We start from the raw sequence: 19113 nt of genomic DNA, 5'->3' as shown, positions 1-19113 counted from the left end.
GTACTGTGGTTGGCTAGCAGTGGACAGTGGCGGAAGCTCCTCCGCTCCTCGCGGAAGTGAATAGGCGCTCAGCGCAATATTTCTTATCATTTTCAGCTGCGCATCGCCATCGGCGCCCACACCAGTTTTGCCATTTAAAGTGACAATAACAAACGCAAACGTGCAAATTTGTGTTGTAGCTCCGATGTTTCTGTTGTCGTGTGCACCGTGGCGGTGATGCGTGTGAAGAAAGAAAGAAGGTAAAAAGAGTAAAGGCCGCTCCCATCTCGTTGGTGCTTGCTCCGACAGATCACTCGAGGAAAGAGATGCCTTTTTTTTTCAAGCACACAAAGCCGCGGCAAAAGAAGAAGCGGAAAGTATTGGGGAATTTTGGTGGAGGTGAAGGTGCAGCATCAAACTGCGGATGCGTGAGTCGCCGGATTGTCGGTTGTGATTCCCTCGGTGTGAGTGTCTTGCGAGTCGCTTGATCTAGTCTCACGCACCGCCTGCTTGAGACACGCTAACGCCTCCTGCGCCCACGCCGCCGACTCACCGTGACCTGAAGACTTCGCTTCTCTTTTGAGAAAGACGACAATGGCGCGTGCTTCCGCCTGCATGTTCAGTTCGCGCAGACTCACGTACACGTGTGGCCAACATGTTCGGGCTACAAGGGTGAGATGGCCATCGCGACATATGCGTGGGCGGTACTCCACCCAGTTCAAGCCATCCCTCTGGAGAGAGCATCGCTGGTGCGATGCATTGGAAAGGCGCTCTGGATCCCACCGCAGTCGCAGCCCGAAGAGCTCGCAGAAGCACACAAAGGCGCGCGCAACGTTCGCCCGTGCGGTCTCGCTCGCCTTGCACTTCTCAAACTGCTCGTGTTCAGCTTTACTGGCGCCGGCGTACGTTGCAGGGAAGAGGTGGCGCAGCAGCAGCGGCACCTTGACGAAGTTCCTCTTGCTGCTTTCTCTCGTCGCAGCGGCAGCGGCAACAGCGGCGTGCACTGCAGCGGCCACCTTGGGCCACCAGCTGCGACACTCTGCACCAAACAATAGAGCCACCGTCACAGGGTCTCCTGTCGCTGCCAAACCCATCTGCTGGGTGGCGCTCGCCGGCAAAGGCACCGTCCCCTCGAGAAACGCGGCCCAGCGACAATCGTGCGCCTCCTTCGCCTGCAGGCGGCTGCCTTTTTGAGTCAAGTACTCCACCGTGCGTTGTCGGCGACGCTGACGTCGCTCTCGCGCCACGCGCGCCTTGCCCAGACGTGACGCCGGACCCAGAAGGTGCTCCTCCAGCCGCAGGTTCAGCAGCTCACGTGCAGCACGTCGATTGAGCCACAGTGAGGGAAAGCGACTGAACTTAACGATGATGTGCGAAGGCACGTGTCGCACGATAGCTGTCTGCATGCGGCGGTTGGTGGCCTGTCCGCCCGGGCCACGACCCAGCGTGCTCTCCTCGATCACGTCCTCTTCTCTGAAGAAGTAATTCTTCTCGAAGACGACGCTGTAGAACTTGGGCAGTGCGCTGGCGCTGTGGTCGTTCTTCCGCTTCCTACGCTTCTCATGCAGCAGTCGCACTACGTCGAGCTTGTCGCGTGGGAGGAGGCCGTCGTAGAACGCCTTGGCCTCGTCCGCAGGCTTCGCTTTCATCAACGTCAGCAGGTCCTTCGCCTGGCCAACACGGCCGCGTGTGTTGGCCGCCGCGTACCGCCGTCTGCTGGGGCGCTTCACCACAGAGCTGTGGGATTGCGAGAGGCGCATTGACGTCCACAGCGGACACGACGCGGCTGGTGCGTGCGCCACCGCCCCGCAGGAGCGCACAAGTCTGCCCAGCATTAAATGCAAAGGTGTTTGCCGGCAAAGGGAATGGCGGCAGCGAGAGTTGCTCTTCTTTTAAGCTGATGGTGCCCCCTCAGCAGAAAACACCGGAGAAGAGCGAAAAAGATTATTGTTATGTTAAGGGGCTAAATAGGATGGCGGCACGTGTCCATAATTCAAGGGAGGAGAGGTGGTCGAACCGTGATGTGAACCCCTGCAAATGCGCTGTTGAGTACACGCCTGTGTGTGCGCGAGAGAGTTCGGATGTGCCTCGATTGTCCTCTATTTGCAAAGCCACGGATTATCCTTAAGGGTAATTAAGTGGGGAACAACAGGATTGCGTGAAGTTGAAGGAAGCAGAAGAAAAAAAAGAACGGTCGTCTTTGCGGTTGTGTGAGATGCGCTTTCTCGCCCACTTTCCCTGTTCCTACTCGCATCGCGAAACAGGTGTGGAAGGGGCTGGCGATGGGTCACGTGCACTCTCCTTTCACTTTTATGAAGGATGCATCGAGACGCAAACTCTTTTTTGGGGGGGAGGAGGGTGCGTACCTGCGGTGCAACGCATCACGAACGAATACAAGACATCAAAACTCCTCCACGCCAGCGCAGGCGGTTGACGGTTCACGTGTATCTTTCCTTCGCGGCTTCCGAAGCCAGCGTAAGGGCGCACAAAGGAAACAAACGCAAACCAACGCGGACGCGCATGCGCTGAGAAGACGATCAAATCGAGTCCCTCTCTCCATGTCGCTCCCTTCTCGCACATTCACAACACCAACGCAGGCCTCATCACCAAGCATCACTGCAGACCGTACGGCATGTTCTGTCGCGGCCCGTCCTCGGAATGACGCGGCTTCTCCAGTTCCAAATCTGGGAGGGCGAAGTCCTGCATCTCGTACTGGCGGTCAAACGGCCCGGTGCGCAGAAGCACCTTGCGCTTGCTCCACTTGTCTACAAAGATGCTCTTCTGCGGATACGGCCCCTTCCACGCGTCGAGGCGGTCCTTCAACACGAAGTCCTGGTACTCCTCGCCGAACAGCTCATTCGTGCCGCCGCGGTAGTTGTACACGTGCTGGTAGTACTGCTTGCGCCACTCCCACCCCGCCTGCTCCGAGGCGAGGCCGTTGTGCGAGACAAGAATCACATCGTCGTCCTTCGCCGGCTTGGGGAAGTCGTACATGTCCATGAACTCCTCGTTGGTCAGCTGCAGCGCATACTCCACCTCGTCCCTCGGCAGCCAGTTGCTGTGCGGCACCCACCGATGCATCTTCGCAGGCGACATGCGGCAGTCGATGATGAACGTGCGCGGCTCGGGGTAGCGGGTGAGGTGTTCCATGTCCTTCCGGTAGGCCTGGTGGCACAGGAGGTGGTGATAGGCGGCGTATTGACCCTGCTCATAGAGGAACTTGTGCCGATCAAAGTACCACGGCTGGTACTCCTTCGGGTGCCAGTTGAACCACTCGCGCGGGTTGATCTCGCCATCCACCATCATGTGATGGCGGGTGCGCCGATCAGACTGCAGGAGGCGTCTCGCGTGGCGCATCATCTACTTTTTTCTTCCTGACGCTCCTCAGACGCACACACGCCGTTTTCAAAGAAGAGCTGCGGCGCGTGTATTCAAAAGTGGCGGATAAACATCAACGTGTTCAGGCGCATTCGTACGGGGTGATAGAGAGGGAAAGCAGGAAATCAGAATAAGAAGAAAAATAAATTTAGTAAAGAGCGTGTGGGAAGCTTAAACATCTTTGTAACGGCCAAAGATGCGAAACGACCGGAAATCGGGCTGCGCATGATCGTTGCCAAACACCTCGCATTTGTCAGGAAACCTCCCTCCCTCCCCCCTCCGAAAAAAGGACTCATTGTCAGCAGGCAAAAAACGCCCACAGCAAACCTTCTTGTTCGACTTGGAACAACCACCGTGATGTGCAACGTGCTTGAGAGAGTCGCATTACAACCAAAGAGCTTTGCACCAAGCCACGATAGTGTTGACTTCTTTTCTGAATGACGTCATGTTTTTCTTTTTCATGGTGCCAGCGCACAGGTGAGACGAGGTGAGTGATTGAAAAACAAGAGGAACAAACCGCCGTTCGCAAGGCATGTATACATCTGTCGTCAATACGATTCGCGCATGTTAACAAACGCTTCTTCCTCTTGATCATGCACACGAGGGGTTTTCGCACCGCTGACGATGGTGTTCAGCACAACCCAGGAGATAAAAAAAAGCTTCAGTTAGGAAACGGGAAAAGAGAGAAAGAGAAAGCAAGCGCACACGGTTCACAATGCATCACACGTTTGTTACCCAACGTGATCAGCGATTGAAAACAATAAGGAAAAAAAAAGAAGAGGAAAGGGTGAGCATCGATTGGAGTGAGACAAGGACGTTTCATTCACACATAACATGCTCCAAAGGGAAACTCACAGCTGTGACAACCGAAAGAAAAAATGAAAGCACAAAAGTTCTTAGACGAAAAAAAAAACGTTCGCGGAAGGTGAGACGCGTTTTCGAACCTCCTTCAACTATCTACTCCACAAGCTTCTTCGGCACCTCCCAGGTGAAGCCGCCCTTGCCGGTCTCGTCCTTGCGGCCGAAGTGACCGAAGCGGGAGGTCTCGTAGTAGATCGGGCGACGCAGGTTCAGCTCATGGATGATGTCGTACGGGCGAAGCTTGAAGTTCTTCTTCACGATCTCCAGCAGCTTCGCGTCGTCGTACTTGCCGGTCCCGTACGTCTCCATGTGCATGCTCAGCGGCTCCGCTACGCCGATGGCGTACGCCAGCTGCACCAGGCAGCGGCGGGCCAGACCACCCGCAACGATCGACTTCGCGATCCAGCGGGCCGCGTAGGCGGCGGAGCGGTCCACCTTGGAGGGGTCCTTGCCCGAGAAGGCACCGCCACCGTGCGCACCCCAGCCGCCGTACGTGTCCACGATGATCTTGCGGCCAGTCAGACCGGCGTCGCCGTGCGGGCCGCCGCGCACGAAGCGGCCAGACGGGTTCAGCCAGTACTTCGTGTCCGCGTCCAGCATGTTCGCGGGGATCACAGCCTTGATCACCTTCTCCATCAGGTCCTCGCGGATCTTCTCATTCGTCACGTGCTCGTCGTGCTGCGCGGAGATCAGCACCACGGCAACGCGCTTCGGCGTCAGCACCTGCTTGCCCTCACGCGTGTCGTAGTCGTACTCCACCGTCACCTGCGTCTTCGCATCCGGGCGGGCCCACGCAAGGGTGCCGTCGCGGCGCAGTTCGCTAATCTTCTTCGCAAGGCCGCGCGCAAGCTCGTACGTCAGCGGCATCAGCGACTCCGTCTCGTCCGTCGCGTAGCCGAACATCATGCCCTGGTCGCCGGCGCCTAAGTTCTCGCCCTCGAAATCGCCCAGGCCCTGGAAGATATCCGGCGACTGCTGCTCGATCGCCACCAGCACGTTGCACGAATCGTAGTCGAGACCCTTGTCCGCGGAGTCGAAGCCGATGTCCTTGATCGTGTCACGGATGACCTTCTGGTAGTCGAGGATCGTCTTGGTCGTGATCTCGCCGAACACCATCACCATGCCCGTCTTGGCGCACGTCTCGCACGCGACCTTCGAGAACGGGTCGCCGGCGAGGCACGCGTCGAGCACGGCGTCAGATACCTGATCGCACAGCTTGTCGGGGTGCCCCTCCGTCACGTGCTCGGAGGAAAAGAGAATGGTGTGGAGAGACATTGTAAAAGGAAGTTACGTGGAAAAAGCTAGATTTATTCTTCCGATTGAACGATTTGACTGCTTTCGAGAAAAAAAAAGGAGAATTATACCAGTTTGAGACACTTGTATGATGTGTGGAAAAGCGAAGTTAAATGATTTGGCACAGATAAAGATATTACTTTCAGCAGCGCTCAAGGGAAAGCGACAGCACAAAACGCAAAGAAAAAGAAGACATGGAAGAAACAAGAAGAAGTGAAAGGAGAAGAGAGGTAGTGAAAAAAATATGTTTCTCTTTTCTTTTTTAGAACTAACGAGAGCGAATGCAAAGGTTGCTCAAACTCGTCCACTGAAAGATGAACTTGTTGTCTCTTCTCAAATGAGGGAGGAAAAAAAAAAGGAAGAGATTGTGGTTTGCCTTTGCGCAGAGGGACCCGGGAAGCGCGGCGGTGGAGGTCACAACAGCGTCATCGAAACAGGCGAAACCTCAACGAAATCCGCTGAGATGCAGTCCAGTACAGATGTCTAACAAACACCAGAGATTCTCTTTTGAGGGCATTTGTGGCTCTCTTGTTTGGCGCTTAGAAGATGAGTCACCAAGAGTCGAAGTTCACTGACAAAGAGAAAAGAAGATCTTGGCCCTATTTATCGGGGAGAAAACCAAGAAGAAAAAAATAAGAATCATAACTGAGAAAGGAAATTAAGCGTGGCCTCCTGACCGCGCAACACTGCCGAAACATGAGAAAAAGTCTGTTACCCAACGATTTCGCATCGACATTGCGCGTGGAAAAGGAATTGGAGCGTGTGTGTGCGGGTGAGTACGTGCGTGTGGGACGGCGGCTGTCTCCGTTGCTTCTTCTTCTACAACTCGATGCTTTCACACAATAAGAGGCAAGATAAACCACGGAAGCCTTGGTCATTCTCTTCCACGCAGAGTGGAAAAGAGAGAACGCACCTTGGTAACGTGAGCGGACTTTTTTTTAGTTTTCCGGTCACAAAACGAAAAAGAAAGAAGAAAAAAACGAACGCGCTCTCGCTCGGAAGGAATAAAGAGAACACTGTGGCCGTTGCCGCAGAAGCGGAGAGCAGCCCGCCGCACAAGCCACGCGTTTGGCCCAGAAAACAGATATTTCTGTGCCCACGGAGCCACCGACGCATCCGTGTGCACCCACATCAAAAGTAATAAAAGAAAAGAAAAACAAAAACAAAGGGTACTTACTTAAGATGGAGGTATGAAAAAGCGCGTACACTAAAATAGGAAAACACAACAAACATAAAGCTTTTTTCTTCGAAAAGTCTCATCAGCGTCAGGCGCCACGACGAACACCGCGTCGTGGGCATTTTGTGCTATTCCGTTTCAGACGGTCACTGCTGCGGCTCCCTCGAGAGAAAGAGAAAAACGAAAGGGTCTCTCTGCCGCCACGCCTCGCTTCGTGTCGGTTGACGTGCACACTTCGAAACCTCCTTCAACTATCTACTCCACAAGCTTCTTCGGCACCTCCCAGGTGAAGCCGCCCTTGCCGGTCTCGTCCTTGCGGCCGAAGTGACCGAAGCGGGAGGTCTCGTAGTAGATCGGGCGACGCAGGTTCAGCTCATGGATGATGTCGTACGGGCGAAGCTTGAAGTTCTTCTTCACGATCTCCAGCAGCTTCGCGTCGTCGTACTTGCCGGTCCCGTACGTCTCCATGTGCATGCTCAGCGGCTCCGCTACGCCGATGGCGTACGCCAGCTGCACCAGGCAGCGGCGGGCCAGACCACCCGCAACGATCGACTTCGCGATCCAGCGGGCCGCGTAGGCGGCGGAGCGGTCCACCTTGGAGGGGTCCTTGCCCGAGAAGGCACCGCCACCGTGCGCACCCCAGCCGCCGTACGTGTCCACGATGATCTTGCGGCCAGTCAGACCGGCGTCGCCGTGCGGGCCGCCGCGCACGAAGCGGCCAGACGGGTTCAGCCAGTACTTCGTGTCCGCGTCCAGCATGTTCGCGGGGATCACAGCCTTGATCACCTTCTCCATCAGGTCCTCGCGGATCTTCTCATTCGTCACGTGCTCGTCGTGCTGCGCGGAGATCAGCACCACGGCAACGCGCTTCGGCGTCAGCACCTGCTTGCCCTCACGCGTGTCGTAGTCGTACTCCACCGTCACCTGCGTCTTCGCATCCGGGCGGGCCCACGCAAGGGTGCCGTCGCGGCGCAGTTCGCTAATCTTCTTCGCAAGGCCGCGCGCAAGCTCGTACGTCAGCGGCATCAGCGACTCCGTCTCGTCCGTCGCGTAGCCGAACATCATGCCCTGGTCGCCGGCGCCTAAGTTCTCGCCCTCGAAATCGCCCAGGCCCTGGAAGATATCCGGCGACTGCTGCTCGATCGCCACCAGCACGTTGCACGAATCGTAGTCGAGACCCTTGTCCGCGGAGTCGAAGCCGATGTCCTTGATCGTGTCACGGATGACCTTCTGGTAGTCGAGGATCGTCTTGGTCGTGATCTCGCCGAACACCATCACCATGCCCGTCTTGGCGCACGTCTCGCACGCGACCTTCGAGAACGGGTCGCCGGCGAGGCACGCGTCGAGCACGGCGTCAGATACCTGATCGCACAGCTTGTCGGGGTGCCCCTCCGTCACGTGCTCGGAGGAAAAGAGAATGGTGTGGAGAGACATTGTGGTGAAGAACAAATAGGCGTAGATTAGTTGCTAGCATTGTGGATGGTATGAATGAATTGAAGTGAGGCGAGGTCAGCGAAACAAGGGGAGAAGAGAGTGTGCTTGAAAATGCAGTTCATAGGCGCTGGCGTTTGAGACCGCACGGGGGGAACGTGCTTTTCGTTTGGATTGTTGTTGATTTTTCCAATACAGGTCCACTGAAATGAAAGTTCGCTCCAGGTGGACGCAAAACGCTTTCTTTGTTGTTTGATAGAGCACCGTTGAAGTGCCCTCCATAGCAACAAAGGCAGATCGGCGATTGATCATTAAAAGCGTCGATTGCTTCTGTGAGGCGGCACTCCGAGCCGGAGTGAAGAAATTGCTGAGCGGCTGAAGCGCGGGGTTGTGTTCCTTTTCATTGTTCGCGATCTTCCTCGGCCACCGTGTTTAGCTTCTTGTTGGGGGGCTCCGGTAAAGATATAATACACCCAACCTCGCAGCAGCGTGCTTTCCTTCCCAACCCTCTACGCGTATTTGTATGTGGGGGTCTGTGCGTGAGTAAGGAAGGAATGGAATCAGTCGTCGTCGTCGACCACCTCCACCGCGGCGTCGTCGCGCTCCTTCGCTGCTCTGTAGACGACCTTCAACGGAGTTCCCGCCGTCGTTTCCACGACGAACTCCACGCGCGACAGCTGCTGCGGATGGGAGGCGATCCAGTCCTTCAGGCGATAATTCACGCAGATGTCCTCCGGCTTCATGGCGGCGTTGCACAGCGGGCAGTTCCACACGTTTTGTCGCACAGACTGGATCAGCACCGCTGCCAATTCCATGCATTGTAGATGCTCGCAGTACACACTCCGGACTGGGATCTCCATGGTGAGGGTGGTGATGGGGCATTGAACCTTGACCGACGCCTCGGTGATGTCGACGAGGCTGCGATCGCCTCGCGTGTGCGACGGAGAGCGGGAGGCGGAGGTGAGGCGCGGCTTACGGTACGTGGAGACGATGCGCTCCCCGAGCCGCGAAAGCCCAATATCCTCCACCAACACGCACGCGATCACACCGCGCCACATTTCCATTGCCTCCACATCCCCCGAAAAGACAACGCTCAGTGAAAACAGATCTCTTGTTGCGCCGAGCACAGCGTCGGTGACGTCCATAGTGACGGCCGTCTTGACCGCCGACGCCTCCTTCGCGGGTGAGAGCTGCCAGTTGGGCGGCAGCGGCACCAGCGCGCCATCGATGTAAAGCGACATGGACAGCGACACGCCGTCCAACTCCATCGGCACCATCCAACCCGTCGTGTGGTCGTAGTCCTCCGTCAGCGGCACCAACAAAACACGGCGATGCGGCGAAAAGCCGTTGGCGGGGGTTTCACGCACCGCACGTGGCGACGGCAGCGTCGTGGTCAGACTTCGATTCTCCACCGCTACGGCGCCGAGCAGCTCCACAAAGTGGAAGACGGGAGACAGAACGAATCTGGCGGGGTTGTCGAAGACCTCGTGACGCAGAACCTCCAAGACGTGCCGCCGTGCCGCCGGGACGAAAGGTAAGGCGTCGCTGCCGTCGCTATCGCTGTCCTCTCCAGCAGGAACTCGAGGAAAGTCCGACGGGGTGGAGGGGTAAGAGCGAGGTGAGGCCTCCCAGTTGGACCGGTCCGGGGCGGCCGCACCGGTGCTCGCTCCCAGGGTTGCAGACGACGTAAGTGGAGGAAGCGGAGGGCTACGCACCGGAAGAGGCATAACGACGTCGTGCCGCCACTGCTGCACCGCGCTGGAGAAGGGCGACGGAAGCGTGTTGGGGACGGCCCGCTGCCGTTTACGGGACTTCCGCTCGCTGGCCTCTTTTTTCTGTACGCCCCTCGATGCGACGGAGACGCGGGCGTGCTGCAGCTGCTGGCGAAGCCGTGACGATATCTCCGGTCCGACGGCTCCGAGCAGCGCCTGGATGTTACGCAGCTCCGCAGCGGAGAAGGGCGTTGCGGTGGGGGTGGGGGTGGGGGCTGCCACGGCAGCTGTAACGGGGAGGGACGCGGGTTGGGGAAGTGGTGGAGGCCCCGGAGAGGGGTGCATACCTTCGCGCCACTGATGATCGCGCACTGCCTTCGACGCAGCCGTCTTCACCTCCTCGTTTGCGAGCCACTCCTCCTCTTCAGCCGTGCGTGCCTGTGGCTGGGCGTGAAAGACGCACACGCGGCTGTCGTCCGAGGAGACTAGAGGGTAAAGCTCTCCGGGGCTGTGATAGAACTCGACGCAGCAGTCCTCGTCAGCGCTCAGAAAAGCACGCATCTCGGCGTCCATCTCCTTCACTTTTGCGGGCCACCACACACTGTCGTCGCATCGCACCCACACCTGCGTCCCCGGCGGAAACCGCATGTAGATGACGTCGGCACCGCAGGTCCAGCAGAGAATCTGCGAAACAAGGTCGGGGCTGATGTGAATGTCGCGGTTGTTGAGAGCCAGAAAAGCCAATGAGAGATCGAAGTATACAGATGTTATTTTTTTTTTTAATATATGCATGCTTTTATTAGTTTTGTGGGGGTGCCTGACACTTGCCGTGGCTCTGCACGCGGCGTGCAGGAGACCCGCAGGCAGGATCGTTCCCGTAGCTCCGTCGTTGCACCTCGCCCATCAATTCAGGTGTGGAAACGACAATTTGAAGAAGGACGAAAAAAGGAGGGAGTTAAAACGAAGGCAGCAAAATGATGAACGCATTTCTTTTCTCCCTTTCAGGAGAACGAAGGCTCGAAGAAGGCGCCTTCACGGGTTGCCGCCTTCTCAGGGAGATGTGTGGACGATGCGCCGCATGGGCAACAGCATCGCAATTCCAAATCCAGCTGGAAGAACGGACGTGCACGTCTTCACTCCTCTTCCATCAAATGCACATAGCAACACACCGCAGATCAACGGGGAGCGCTGCGCTGCTGCTCTGATTGAAATCACGGGCGGCAAAAGAAATGAAAAACGAAAGAATCGAATATGGCCGTCGTAGTTGCGAAGCACGGAGAAGATGGCTTCCTAATGCGACGGTTCCGTTTCAGTTCTTTCCTGCTGGGGAACAAGAGCACCTCTCATTACCAAGAAAACAACAAATTAAGGGGAAAAAAGGAGGTAAAAGTCTAGAGGAGAAAAGCACCGAGAAAACTCAGCACAGTTACAGATGAACAAACAAAATAGAGCGAAAGTTGAGTAGGTCTAAGTGATCTAGAAAGCAAATCAAAGACGAAAAACGAAACATGTTCGAGAAGGAAACCTATATAATGTGTCTGCCTGTCGGGCTGCGTGGCTATGGCTGCGAGGGCAGCCACTTACCGTAGCCGCATTGGCTCGGCCCAAACGTCGTGTAGCCGAGATCACTCTTGTATGCGTCCTCCTCCTCTACGGTGAACGCATCCGCGCGCCAGTCGCCGCTCGCGTTGCGCACCGCTGCCACCGACCGCAGCGCCTTCGGGAACGGAGCGAAGATGGTGTGGAGAGGCAAATCGCCGCTATTCTGCATAAAGATAAGATCCGGGTCCACGCCTTGCTGGGCCGCCACGCGCTTCGCCGTGAGATGCGCTACCTTCGATCGGCTGTTGCTCTTCAGCATTTGATTCGTCGGCACGTTCAGCGGCCACTCTACCCGCTGCCGCTTTACCCGGTACGCCTGCGGAGATTCCATCGTGCCCTTCGGCGGAGCTGCGGAGGCGGTGCTAGTCGGCTGCGAGGGCTGCGGCGGGGGCGTCGGAGGGGTCGGGGTGGGCGTGGCGGTGCGAGAGAAGGCCTTCGACGGCTCCGGCGGCACGGGCTTCGTGGCGGGCGTGCGGCCCACAAACGCCTTCATCGGTGTCGCCCCACCGTATTTGCCAGCGGCGGTGTTCACATTCTGCGAGGCCAGCGCCGACACCGGGCCGTTGCGCACGTACGAGAAGAGAATTCTGGTGGCCTGGTCGTACTTCTCGAGGAAGTTCTCATTCGACACCTTCGGCGGTGGCGGCAGCTGCCGCGTTACGTCCTCCTCCTGGATGTACTGTCGAAAGAGGAGGTCTTCGACCGTCTTGGGTGTCCACGTAGCGGTGTCCATTGTGAAGCGTGAGGGGCAAAGAAAAAAGGACAGGCTCTATGAATCTTTCGTCGCCCCTTTTTTCTTCTTACGATCGCGGACTGCGGTGAGGCAAATACTCTCCAATGAGCCGACCCGTGAGGAAGTGAAGGGGGAGGGGGTAGGGGGCCAAACTGGAGCGACGGCCGCGTTCTCCTGATCGTCACGCGAGTTGTAGCGCAAGTGCAGGTGTGTGGATGCGTGTCCGTGTTGCGACGTTCGTAGTGGGAGGACAAGAGAAGCAGAAGGAGAGAAGAATGCAGCGGGAAAGCGTTGAGCAAAAGAAAGCAGCTGGCAACGATAGTGCGTACAGCACGGAGAGCCAAGGCGAAGGGAAACAAGGTTTTTGGAGGCCCCATCTGTTTCCTCGACAGCGCCCGACACCGCCACCATGTCTTGTTTTCGTCACAGAAAGCCGCGGCTGTTCTCCTTTTCTGCTGTTGTTCGCTCGTACTTTTCTCCTTATCTTCTGGGAAGCGCTCTGGGAATAGCACAGCTGGCGCTCAGCTCGTGCAATACGACATCATCAACCAATGCATAGAAAAGGAAAGAAAAACCAAAAACCGAAGTAAGCGAAGACGACAAACATCACTTGAGGGCTCAAACCGACGCCGAATAAAAAACGGGACAACACAGCAACCACTCTATCAACGGCACATGGAGAAGGAGAGAGAGAGAGCGATAAAGAGTGCAAACAAAGCGAAGCGCCGCAAAAGAAAACAGCACAGGCACTCAGCACAGCAGAGTTCACTTTCCAGGCTCTACGGAGGGAGCGATGTATACATGGAGTTATCGCATAAAGCCACACACGCACGCACACACACCTTATCAAGTAGGAGAGAGAGGAGCAGCGCAAAGGGAGGAAGAAGAGAAACAAGTTGTTGTTGTTTTTGCTCAGCACACCCAACCGTCACGCGCGCAGGTGGCCAGTTCGGCACGTGAACATCTGAAAAGGCACACACTCGGCTACGAAAGCGCGAGAGATGTTACGTGGTCCCTGAGCAATGATTCAAATAAAAAAGACAACATACTTGTACGTATTTATCGAAGAGCGAGCAACGGCAAACGAAACAAACCACACACGCCGTTTGTGGACCCCCAACACTTTTCCCTTCACGTGTAACGCAGGTGTGTGCAAAAGAAATAGATGATTGACAATACATGGCAACAGGAAGAGATAGGAAAGGAACAAAAACCCGTTGAATGGTAAAGAGACGACCAGCTACCCAATGAGGGGAACAGCAGTCACAACAACAGAAGAGACATCTCAAATACTGCGGGTCGTAGCAGAAGAAACGAGGAACAATACAACAAAAGACACGAAAAGGGAAAAGGCTTGCACATATATATCCTCTTGGAGGTCGTCAAACGAGAAGAGGCAACATAACAAAATCACACAAGTGTAAACATAACTAAATAAAACAATACCAGATGAAGAAAAGTAATAAACATCGTCCTGCACTCGTACAAGAGAGCAAAGCACACCTTTGACTGATTGTGATTACTGATGGATTTCCATAGTCCAAAACAAAGGTACAGAAATGAAGAGAGAAAAGGTTGCTTCACGGCGCCTCGTTCGTGTTTGCGATGTCAAACGGCAACGGTGATGACGGCACAATAGCCACAGGAAAGCATACGCACCCCACACACCCACACACTCTTCAACGGATGCACGCACAAGGCTGCGTCTGCCCGCTTTCTATCTCCCTAATGAATGGGCGCATGAACAGTCCACCATCGACACTCTGCCGGTTTGAAAACACAGCAAAAGAAAGAAGAAGGCGACCGACATGGACACAACGAAAGATGACAAATTCATGGCAAAACGAGGTCTCGGCGACGGTAGCAGAGAAACTCCGAGAAAAGCAAGTGAGAAAAGGGACGGGCGGGTCGAAGAAGACGTCGCGACAAATCACAAGCAGTTGAATGATGGAGAGACCGAAGCTATACTACAGGTGGCGGCGGCCACGGGTGCACATACAAATTACTTTTCTCGTACCAGGCCCTACATATACACACACACACATCGAGAAATGCAAGTTCAGGCAATACATCGTGTGCCATTGCCTCTCCTCTTCGCCAAACGGTGAAAGGAAATAGCAGAGACTGCACCGGTCCGCTCCCCACCTTCGCTTTAGAAGTAGTCGTTGAGGCCGTAGACGTCCTGCATCTCCTCGATGAAGTTGTTGTTCATCTGCGACTTCTCCAACTCACCCGCAACGCTGTCGCCCACAAATACGGAGGACACCATAAAACTGGAACCACCAACGGCGACGGCAGACTGGGCGCCGGAGGGGTGCGCGCTGCGCATGGAGACGCGCGCGTCAGAGGCATTGTCGTCCTCGCTGCACACAATCCATTGGTAGCAGTAGTCGTACTCCTCGCCCATGTCCTTGATCGCCTGCGAGAGGAGGTCGACGCAGTAGCCGTAATCCGGCTCCGCCTCAAACTCGAGTCCGCGCGTGTAGGCGACAAAATCGCCCAGCTGCCGCGGGTAGCCGTCGCACAGCTTATGCGGGGAGGTGGCGATCTTTAAATCCCGAATGCGCTCAAACCGGACGTCCTTCTTGGCCGACTTCAGGCCCTGCCACGGCAGGTTGCCCCGCACGAAGTAGGAGAGAAGGTACGACACCGACTCGAGGTCATCGCGGCGGGACTGCTGGATGCCCTGGTGGGTGTTGATGCTGACGTAACGCGCCGTCCCGGTCAGCGACTTGTTCTCAGCGTAGCTGATGTGCTTGCCGGAGGCGTCACGCCACGCCTTGGACAGACCCACATCGATGACATACACCACGTGGGAGTTGTTGCCGACGCCCATCACAAAGTTCTCTGGCTTGATGTCGCGGTGCAGGTAGCCAACGCTGTGCAGGTACTGCAGACGCTGAATTATTTGAATGCCAATCATGCACACCGTCTTGGGGGTAAACTTGCGATGGCAGAGCGCGAACAGGTCCTCCAGGCAGGGGCCCAACAACTCCATCACCATGATCGTGTAGTCGCCCGCCCGCCCGCAGTAGAAAGACTGCGGAATACCCACCGTCACGGGGCACTCGTTGAATTTCCTGTAAATCTTGTGCTCCAGGTTCAGGTGAGAGCGGTGACCGTCTTTCGTCAGCTCCATCTTCATCGCCACCGGGCGGCCGCTGTTGACGTCGATGCCTTTAAATACTTCGCCAAAGGCGCCACCGCCGAGGCGTTCCTGAATGCGGAAACGGCCCCCAATCAAAATCTCCTGCGCACGCTTCGCATTGATAGCGTCCACTTCGGTGTTCTCTTTCAGCGATGCAGATGGCATCGTGAGAAACGAAGGGAAGAGCAAAAGGAAGCACACAGGAAACGAGATGCCGACCGGAAGCACGAGTTGAAGAGCGATGAAGGAACGCGATGCTTCGATTCTTTTGAGCTACGATAACACAACACGTTGAGCAGCACCTGAGGCGTGATGAACTGAACTGCTGAACGGGCAATAACAAAAAGAAACAGAGAGAAAAAAAATGAAGGCGAATTACGGGGAAAGCTGTCCGCGTGGACATTATTTGCGAGCCCAGAATTGTGTCACTGCTCAACAGGCGAAATCGTTGACGACTGTTTTGTGCTCGTCCGTGTCATCATAAAAGGAACGGAAGCGGCGCGTTGTTCTCTTCAGTCGCTACAATGAGACTCGCGACCCCACCAGTCTAATGTCAGCATTCATTTTCACCTTCCCAAACAACAGCGTAGCGCCTTTATTTTTCCTTTTGCAAACGGTGCAGTGACGTGGTACATGTTGAAGGAAAGAGACGCAGAGGAAACACTCGAAGTTTTAACAAGAGGGCAAAGCAGAAGGGGAAGAAGAAACGTGACGGGAGACGCGTTTTGGCGGCGCCAACGAATTCGCCACGTGGCGTGTTCAGCGTGTTTGTTGGCTCAACGAAAGAGAAAAAAAAAGGTGACGGTATATGAAAGAGGAGGAAAAAAAGTCCGGGAACACGATTTGCTGACCTCAACGCACACGGCTAGTAGTGTCCGATTGGCACCGAATTGGTGACGGCCGTCTCTGGAATCTTGCGTCCCAGGCCGCCGCAGAGAGGGTCGTGCGTGATGACGCGTATCAGCTGGCGCTCCAGCACAAACCGCTGCATCTTATACATCTCGCGCTCATCCACAGCGAAGTCGTATCCCCATCCGACGTACTGATCACAGTTGGAGCAGAAGACATCCCGCACACGATGCAGCCCCGTCATGAGCTGTTTCTCTTCCTGGTGACCGTAGTACGAGTTCTCGCACCGAGAAACAAGAAACGCCTTGCCGTGGCGACCCCGAAAGTTGTCGGACACGACGTCGTCCGCAACGCACAGGTGGGCGCCGCAGAAGCCGCAGCCAAAGCTGCCTTCGTCACCCTCTGCGGCCGCCAAGCGCGTGCGTACTCTCTTCACCATATCGGCCAGGTGAATCAGTCGGCACAGAGACGCAGCACGCACCTACGTGATCTTACGCACTGAATTCCTTTTTGTGTGATGGAAACGTGAAGGTGTTTTGAGGGGGGGGGGTGAGGGGTACAGCACAGCTGAAAATGCTGGCCGGCGGATGGCGCATGCAGAAGGAAGCAAAGGGTTAAAGAGAAAAAGGTAGAACAGTTGGCAAACCAACCGCAGAGAGGAAGGTGGCTGTATTAGTTGCCCCGGCGCGTCAATCACACGGGATGGGCGAAGAATCGGCAAATACGCATCGCAGCGCAGGACAGAAACGCACGTGAAGCGAACAAACGACACAAAGCCAGCGTAGAGTCTTTACCGATGATGGACACAGTTATACTTCATCGTTCTTGCTTCCTTTCGCTTGGCGCATTGGCCTGTGCTATCAACAAGCTCCTTTTGCTCTCACGCACAAGCTGAACGCTTCACTGCAAAAAAAAAAAGAGAAGAAAAACCTCAACAAACGGATCATCACCATACATCAGTCAAATCACAGCACCGAATTATTCCAAACAGGTACAGGCGATGCCAATTATTGAAAACCTCTACGCAAAGAGACGCGAGGCCATCTGGAGAGGCACGTGCGCAGAGCTCGGCAACGGCTGGCCGTTCAAGAGCAACACCTTCGCATTGGGGTACGCGTGTTCAATAGCGAGTTCAACGGGCCCCTCATCAACTGCCGGCCCCGCCGTGACGCGATGTGTAACCGTCTCTACCAGCGTCGAGGCAGCGTAGGCGATCACATCACCGATCTTGAAGGTGGTGGGGCGCACCTCGTGCATCAGCACTAAACCAAACTTGCCCTGCTCATCCGACACCAGCAAGGTGACAGGTTGCATCGTCGGCTCCGTGATGATGTCCACCACACCCACCACCTTGGTCGACGCGTTCTCCGGGTATCGCTTGTGCGCCTGCTCCACCCGTGTGCACAGCTTCTTGAACTCGCGCTTGCCGATGCCGTTCACTGCCTTCATGCGATTCAGCGCACGCAGCAGCACCTTCGTGTTCTCCTCGCAGAGACGGCGCGAGCCTCGCAGGCGGTCTTTGTCCAGCTCATGCGCCTTCCAGTAGTCCATGGCGGACGTGCCGAAGTGACCAAGCAAGCTCTCCAGCACCGCCTTGTTGTAGGGCACATCGGGGTCCTCTGGGGCCTTCTTCTCCGCCTGCGACATAGCAGACAGGGCCTTGCGGGCGCCCTCAAACGTCATGCCTTCTAAGGTGGTCTTCGACAGCAGCGACAGCGCCAAGGTGTTCCAGGCATCGGCATCGTCGATGTTTGAGGCAACCGCGGCGCGGCCCTTCGCGACGGCATCGTCGAGGTACATCCTGCGCTGCTCCGGCGTCACCCCGCTCTCGCCGCAGCGGTTGCGTTGAATTTGGCTGTACTTGCAGAGCGCCTCCGTGTGATTCGGGTCAATGCGGAGGGCGCTGTCGAGGGCATCGCACGCTTCCTTGAAAGCGTTGCGGCGCAGCAAACATTCGCTCAGCTCCACCCACGTGTCCGCTGAGCCCTGCTGCAGCTTTAGTGCCGCATTTAAATCTTTTTCCGCGTCACGCGACACGCGCGGCAGGAGGAGCGCCGCACGGCTGCGCAGTAAAAGAATTCGCACCTTCGTGTTGGGGTCCTTCTCTTTGTCCGGCGACGGCAGAGTCGCTAAAACATGTTCAGCACCTTTGCGAACAGCTTCATTGAAGACGCGGATGTTTTTCAGGTCTGCCACCTCCTTCTCCAGTGCATCGAGGGGGGTCATTTTGAGGTCGCCTTGTTCTGATGCGATTTTGTGGGTGCTTCCTTCTTTGTCGTCTCGTGCGTGGCGAAATTAAGGGGCAACGGTGAACGCTACGGAATGCGGCCAGCTACCCGGCTACGCCTGTGCGAGACCTCTTATGAAAGCACAATGGAAACAAACCAACGCCACCGTTTGCGGCCCTGCGAGACCCTTGCTGGAGGAGAAAAGCTAATCGGAAAGAATGGAACAAGAATAAAAGGTGTGGATGTAATGATGCAAGAAAAAAAGGGGGAGATATTAAGAAGACGACGCCAACTTCAGCGTATAGCTTACTTTCACTTAATTTCTCAACTAGACAGCGTCTGCACAAGTGAAGAGGCACAGAAGTTGTTCGAACTGAAGGATACTTTGTCGTCGCAAGCACTGCAGGGTGAAAACGTGCTTCTGTGAACTCGCTAGTCAGATGTGTACGTGTGGGAGAGGCCGAGGGTACCGAAGCACACGTAGAAACGTTCTGAGTAGACAGAAGCGCAACAGTGTGAGCTGCAGGTATATTTTCTTTGGTTTTTGCGCCTCTTTGATACCGCAAATGCGACAAGAAGTGCAAGAGCAGATAATGGAAGAGTTGGCTGCCACAAGCACAACAAGAAGCAAAAGAACTCGTTGAAGGAAGAGAGAGCGTAACGGCGATACATAGCAAGAGACTTGATGAAACTCAGTAAAAGAGTGTGAACGCTGATCCGTT

At 55.7% G+C, this 19113-nt stretch overlaps 9 protein-coding genes across 11 annotated transcripts; all 9 read right to left on the bottom strand.

Moving 5' to 3' along the window:
- Positions 1-392: 392 nt before the first annotated feature.
- Positions 393-2104, bottom strand: ABB37_03111 (hypothetical protein; the record flags this gene model as incomplete). Of its 2 annotated transcripts, none has more annotated exons than XM_015800338.1 (1): positions 393-2104. In XM_015800338.1, exon 1 carries the CDS (start codon positions 1812-1814, stop codon positions 393-395), a length of 1422 nt encoding a protein of 473 aa, XP_015661940.1. In that variant the 5' UTR covers positions 1815-2104. The 2 variants fall into 2 exon arrangements, with proteins under 2 accessions (XP_015661940.1, XP_015661941.1); XM_015800339.1 differs by having other exon boundaries at positions 393-2080.
- A 488-nt stretch (positions 2105-2592) lies between these two features.
- Positions 2593-3397, bottom strand: ABB37_03110 (putative mitochondrial hypothetical protein; the record flags this gene model as incomplete). The annotated part of the gene is made up of 1 exon (XM_015800337.1): positions 2593-3397. Exon 1 carries the CDS (start codon positions 3337-3339, stop codon positions 2593-2595), a length of 747 nt encoding a protein of 248 aa, XP_015661939.1. The 5' UTR covers positions 3340-3397.
- A 917-nt stretch (positions 3398-4314) lies between these two features.
- ABB37_03109 (S-adenosylmethionine synthetase (METK1)) lies at positions 4315-5493 on the bottom strand (the record flags this gene model as incomplete). Its single annotated transcript, XM_015800336.1, has 1 exon — positions 4315-5493. The coding sequence occupies one exon, from the start codon at positions 5491-5493 to the stop codon at positions 4315-4317; it is 1179 nt and encodes a 392-aa protein (XP_015661938.1).
- Positions 5494-6030: 537 nt separating this feature from the next.
- Positions 6031-8157, bottom strand: ABB37_03108 (S-adenosylmethionine synthetase (METK1)). The gene has a single exon (XM_015800335.1). It carries the CDS (start codon positions 8120-8122, stop codon positions 6944-6946), a length of 1179 nt encoding a protein of 392 aa, XP_015661937.1. The 5' UTR covers positions 8123-8157; the 3' UTR covers positions 6031-6943.
- A 522-nt stretch (positions 8158-8679) lies between these two features.
- ABB37_03107 (lorien protein) lies at positions 8680-10728 on the bottom strand (the record flags this gene model as incomplete). The annotated part of the gene is made up of 1 exon (XM_015800334.1): positions 8680-10728. The coding sequence occupies exon 1, from the start codon at positions 10621-10623 to the stop codon at positions 8680-8682; it is 1944 nt and encodes a 647-aa protein (XP_015661936.1). The 5' UTR covers positions 10624-10728.
- Positions 10729-11389: 661 nt separating this feature from the next.
- ABB37_03106 (chromosomal passenger protein putative (CPC1)) lies at positions 11390-12342 on the bottom strand (the record flags this gene model as incomplete). The annotated part of the gene is made up of 1 exon (XM_015800333.1): positions 11390-12342. Exon 1 carries the CDS (start codon positions 12164-12166, stop codon positions 11390-11392), a length of 777 nt encoding a protein of 258 aa, XP_015661935.1. The 5' UTR covers positions 12167-12342.
- A 1976-nt stretch (positions 12343-14318) lies between these two features.
- ABB37_03105 (putative mitochondrial casein kinase 1) lies at positions 14319-15479 on the bottom strand (the record flags this gene model as incomplete). The annotated part of the gene is made up of 1 exon (XM_015800332.1): positions 14319-15479. The coding sequence occupies one exon, from the start codon at positions 15477-15479 to the stop codon at positions 14319-14321; it is 1161 nt and encodes a 386-aa protein (XP_015661934.1).
- A 700-nt stretch (positions 15480-16179) lies between these two features.
- Positions 16180-16741, bottom strand: ABB37_03104 (putative Zinc-binding protein (Yippee); the record flags this gene model as incomplete). The annotated part of the gene is made up of 1 exon (XM_015800331.1): positions 16180-16741. Exon 1 carries the CDS (start codon positions 16600-16602, stop codon positions 16180-16182), a length of 423 nt encoding a protein of 140 aa, XP_015661933.1. The 5' UTR covers positions 16603-16741.
- Positions 16742-17183: 442 nt separating this feature from the next.
- ABB37_03103 (hypothetical protein) lies at positions 17184-18999 on the bottom strand (the record flags this gene model as incomplete). 2 transcript variants are annotated; one of them, XM_015800329.1, is made up of 1 exon in its annotated part: positions 17184-18999. In XM_015800329.1, exon 1 carries the CDS (start codon positions 18387-18389, stop codon positions 17184-17186), a length of 1206 nt encoding a protein of 401 aa, XP_015661931.1. In that variant the 5' UTR covers positions 18390-18999. The 2 variants fall into 2 exon arrangements, with proteins under 2 accessions (XP_015661931.1, XP_015661932.1); XM_015800330.1 differs by having other exon boundaries at positions 17184-18598.
- Between the last annotated feature and the right edge of the window lie 114 nt (positions 19000-19113).

Source organism: Leptomonas pyrrhocoris (genome assembly GCF_001293395.1).
Source record: "Leptomonas pyrrhocoris isolate H10 chromosome Unknown, whole genome shotgun sequence".
Taxonomy (NCBI): domain Eukaryota; phylum Euglenozoa; class Kinetoplastea; order Trypanosomatida; family Trypanosomatidae; genus Leptomonas; species Leptomonas pyrrhocoris.
This window is presented reverse-complemented; position numbering and strand designations above follow the sequence as displayed.

Bases quoted from the DNA above. Each gene is read 5' to 3' on its own strand.
- ABB37_03108 (XM_015800335.1), bottom strand. From the start codon at position 8,122: ATGTCTCTCCACACCATTCTCTTTTCCTCCGAGCACGTGACGGAGGGG.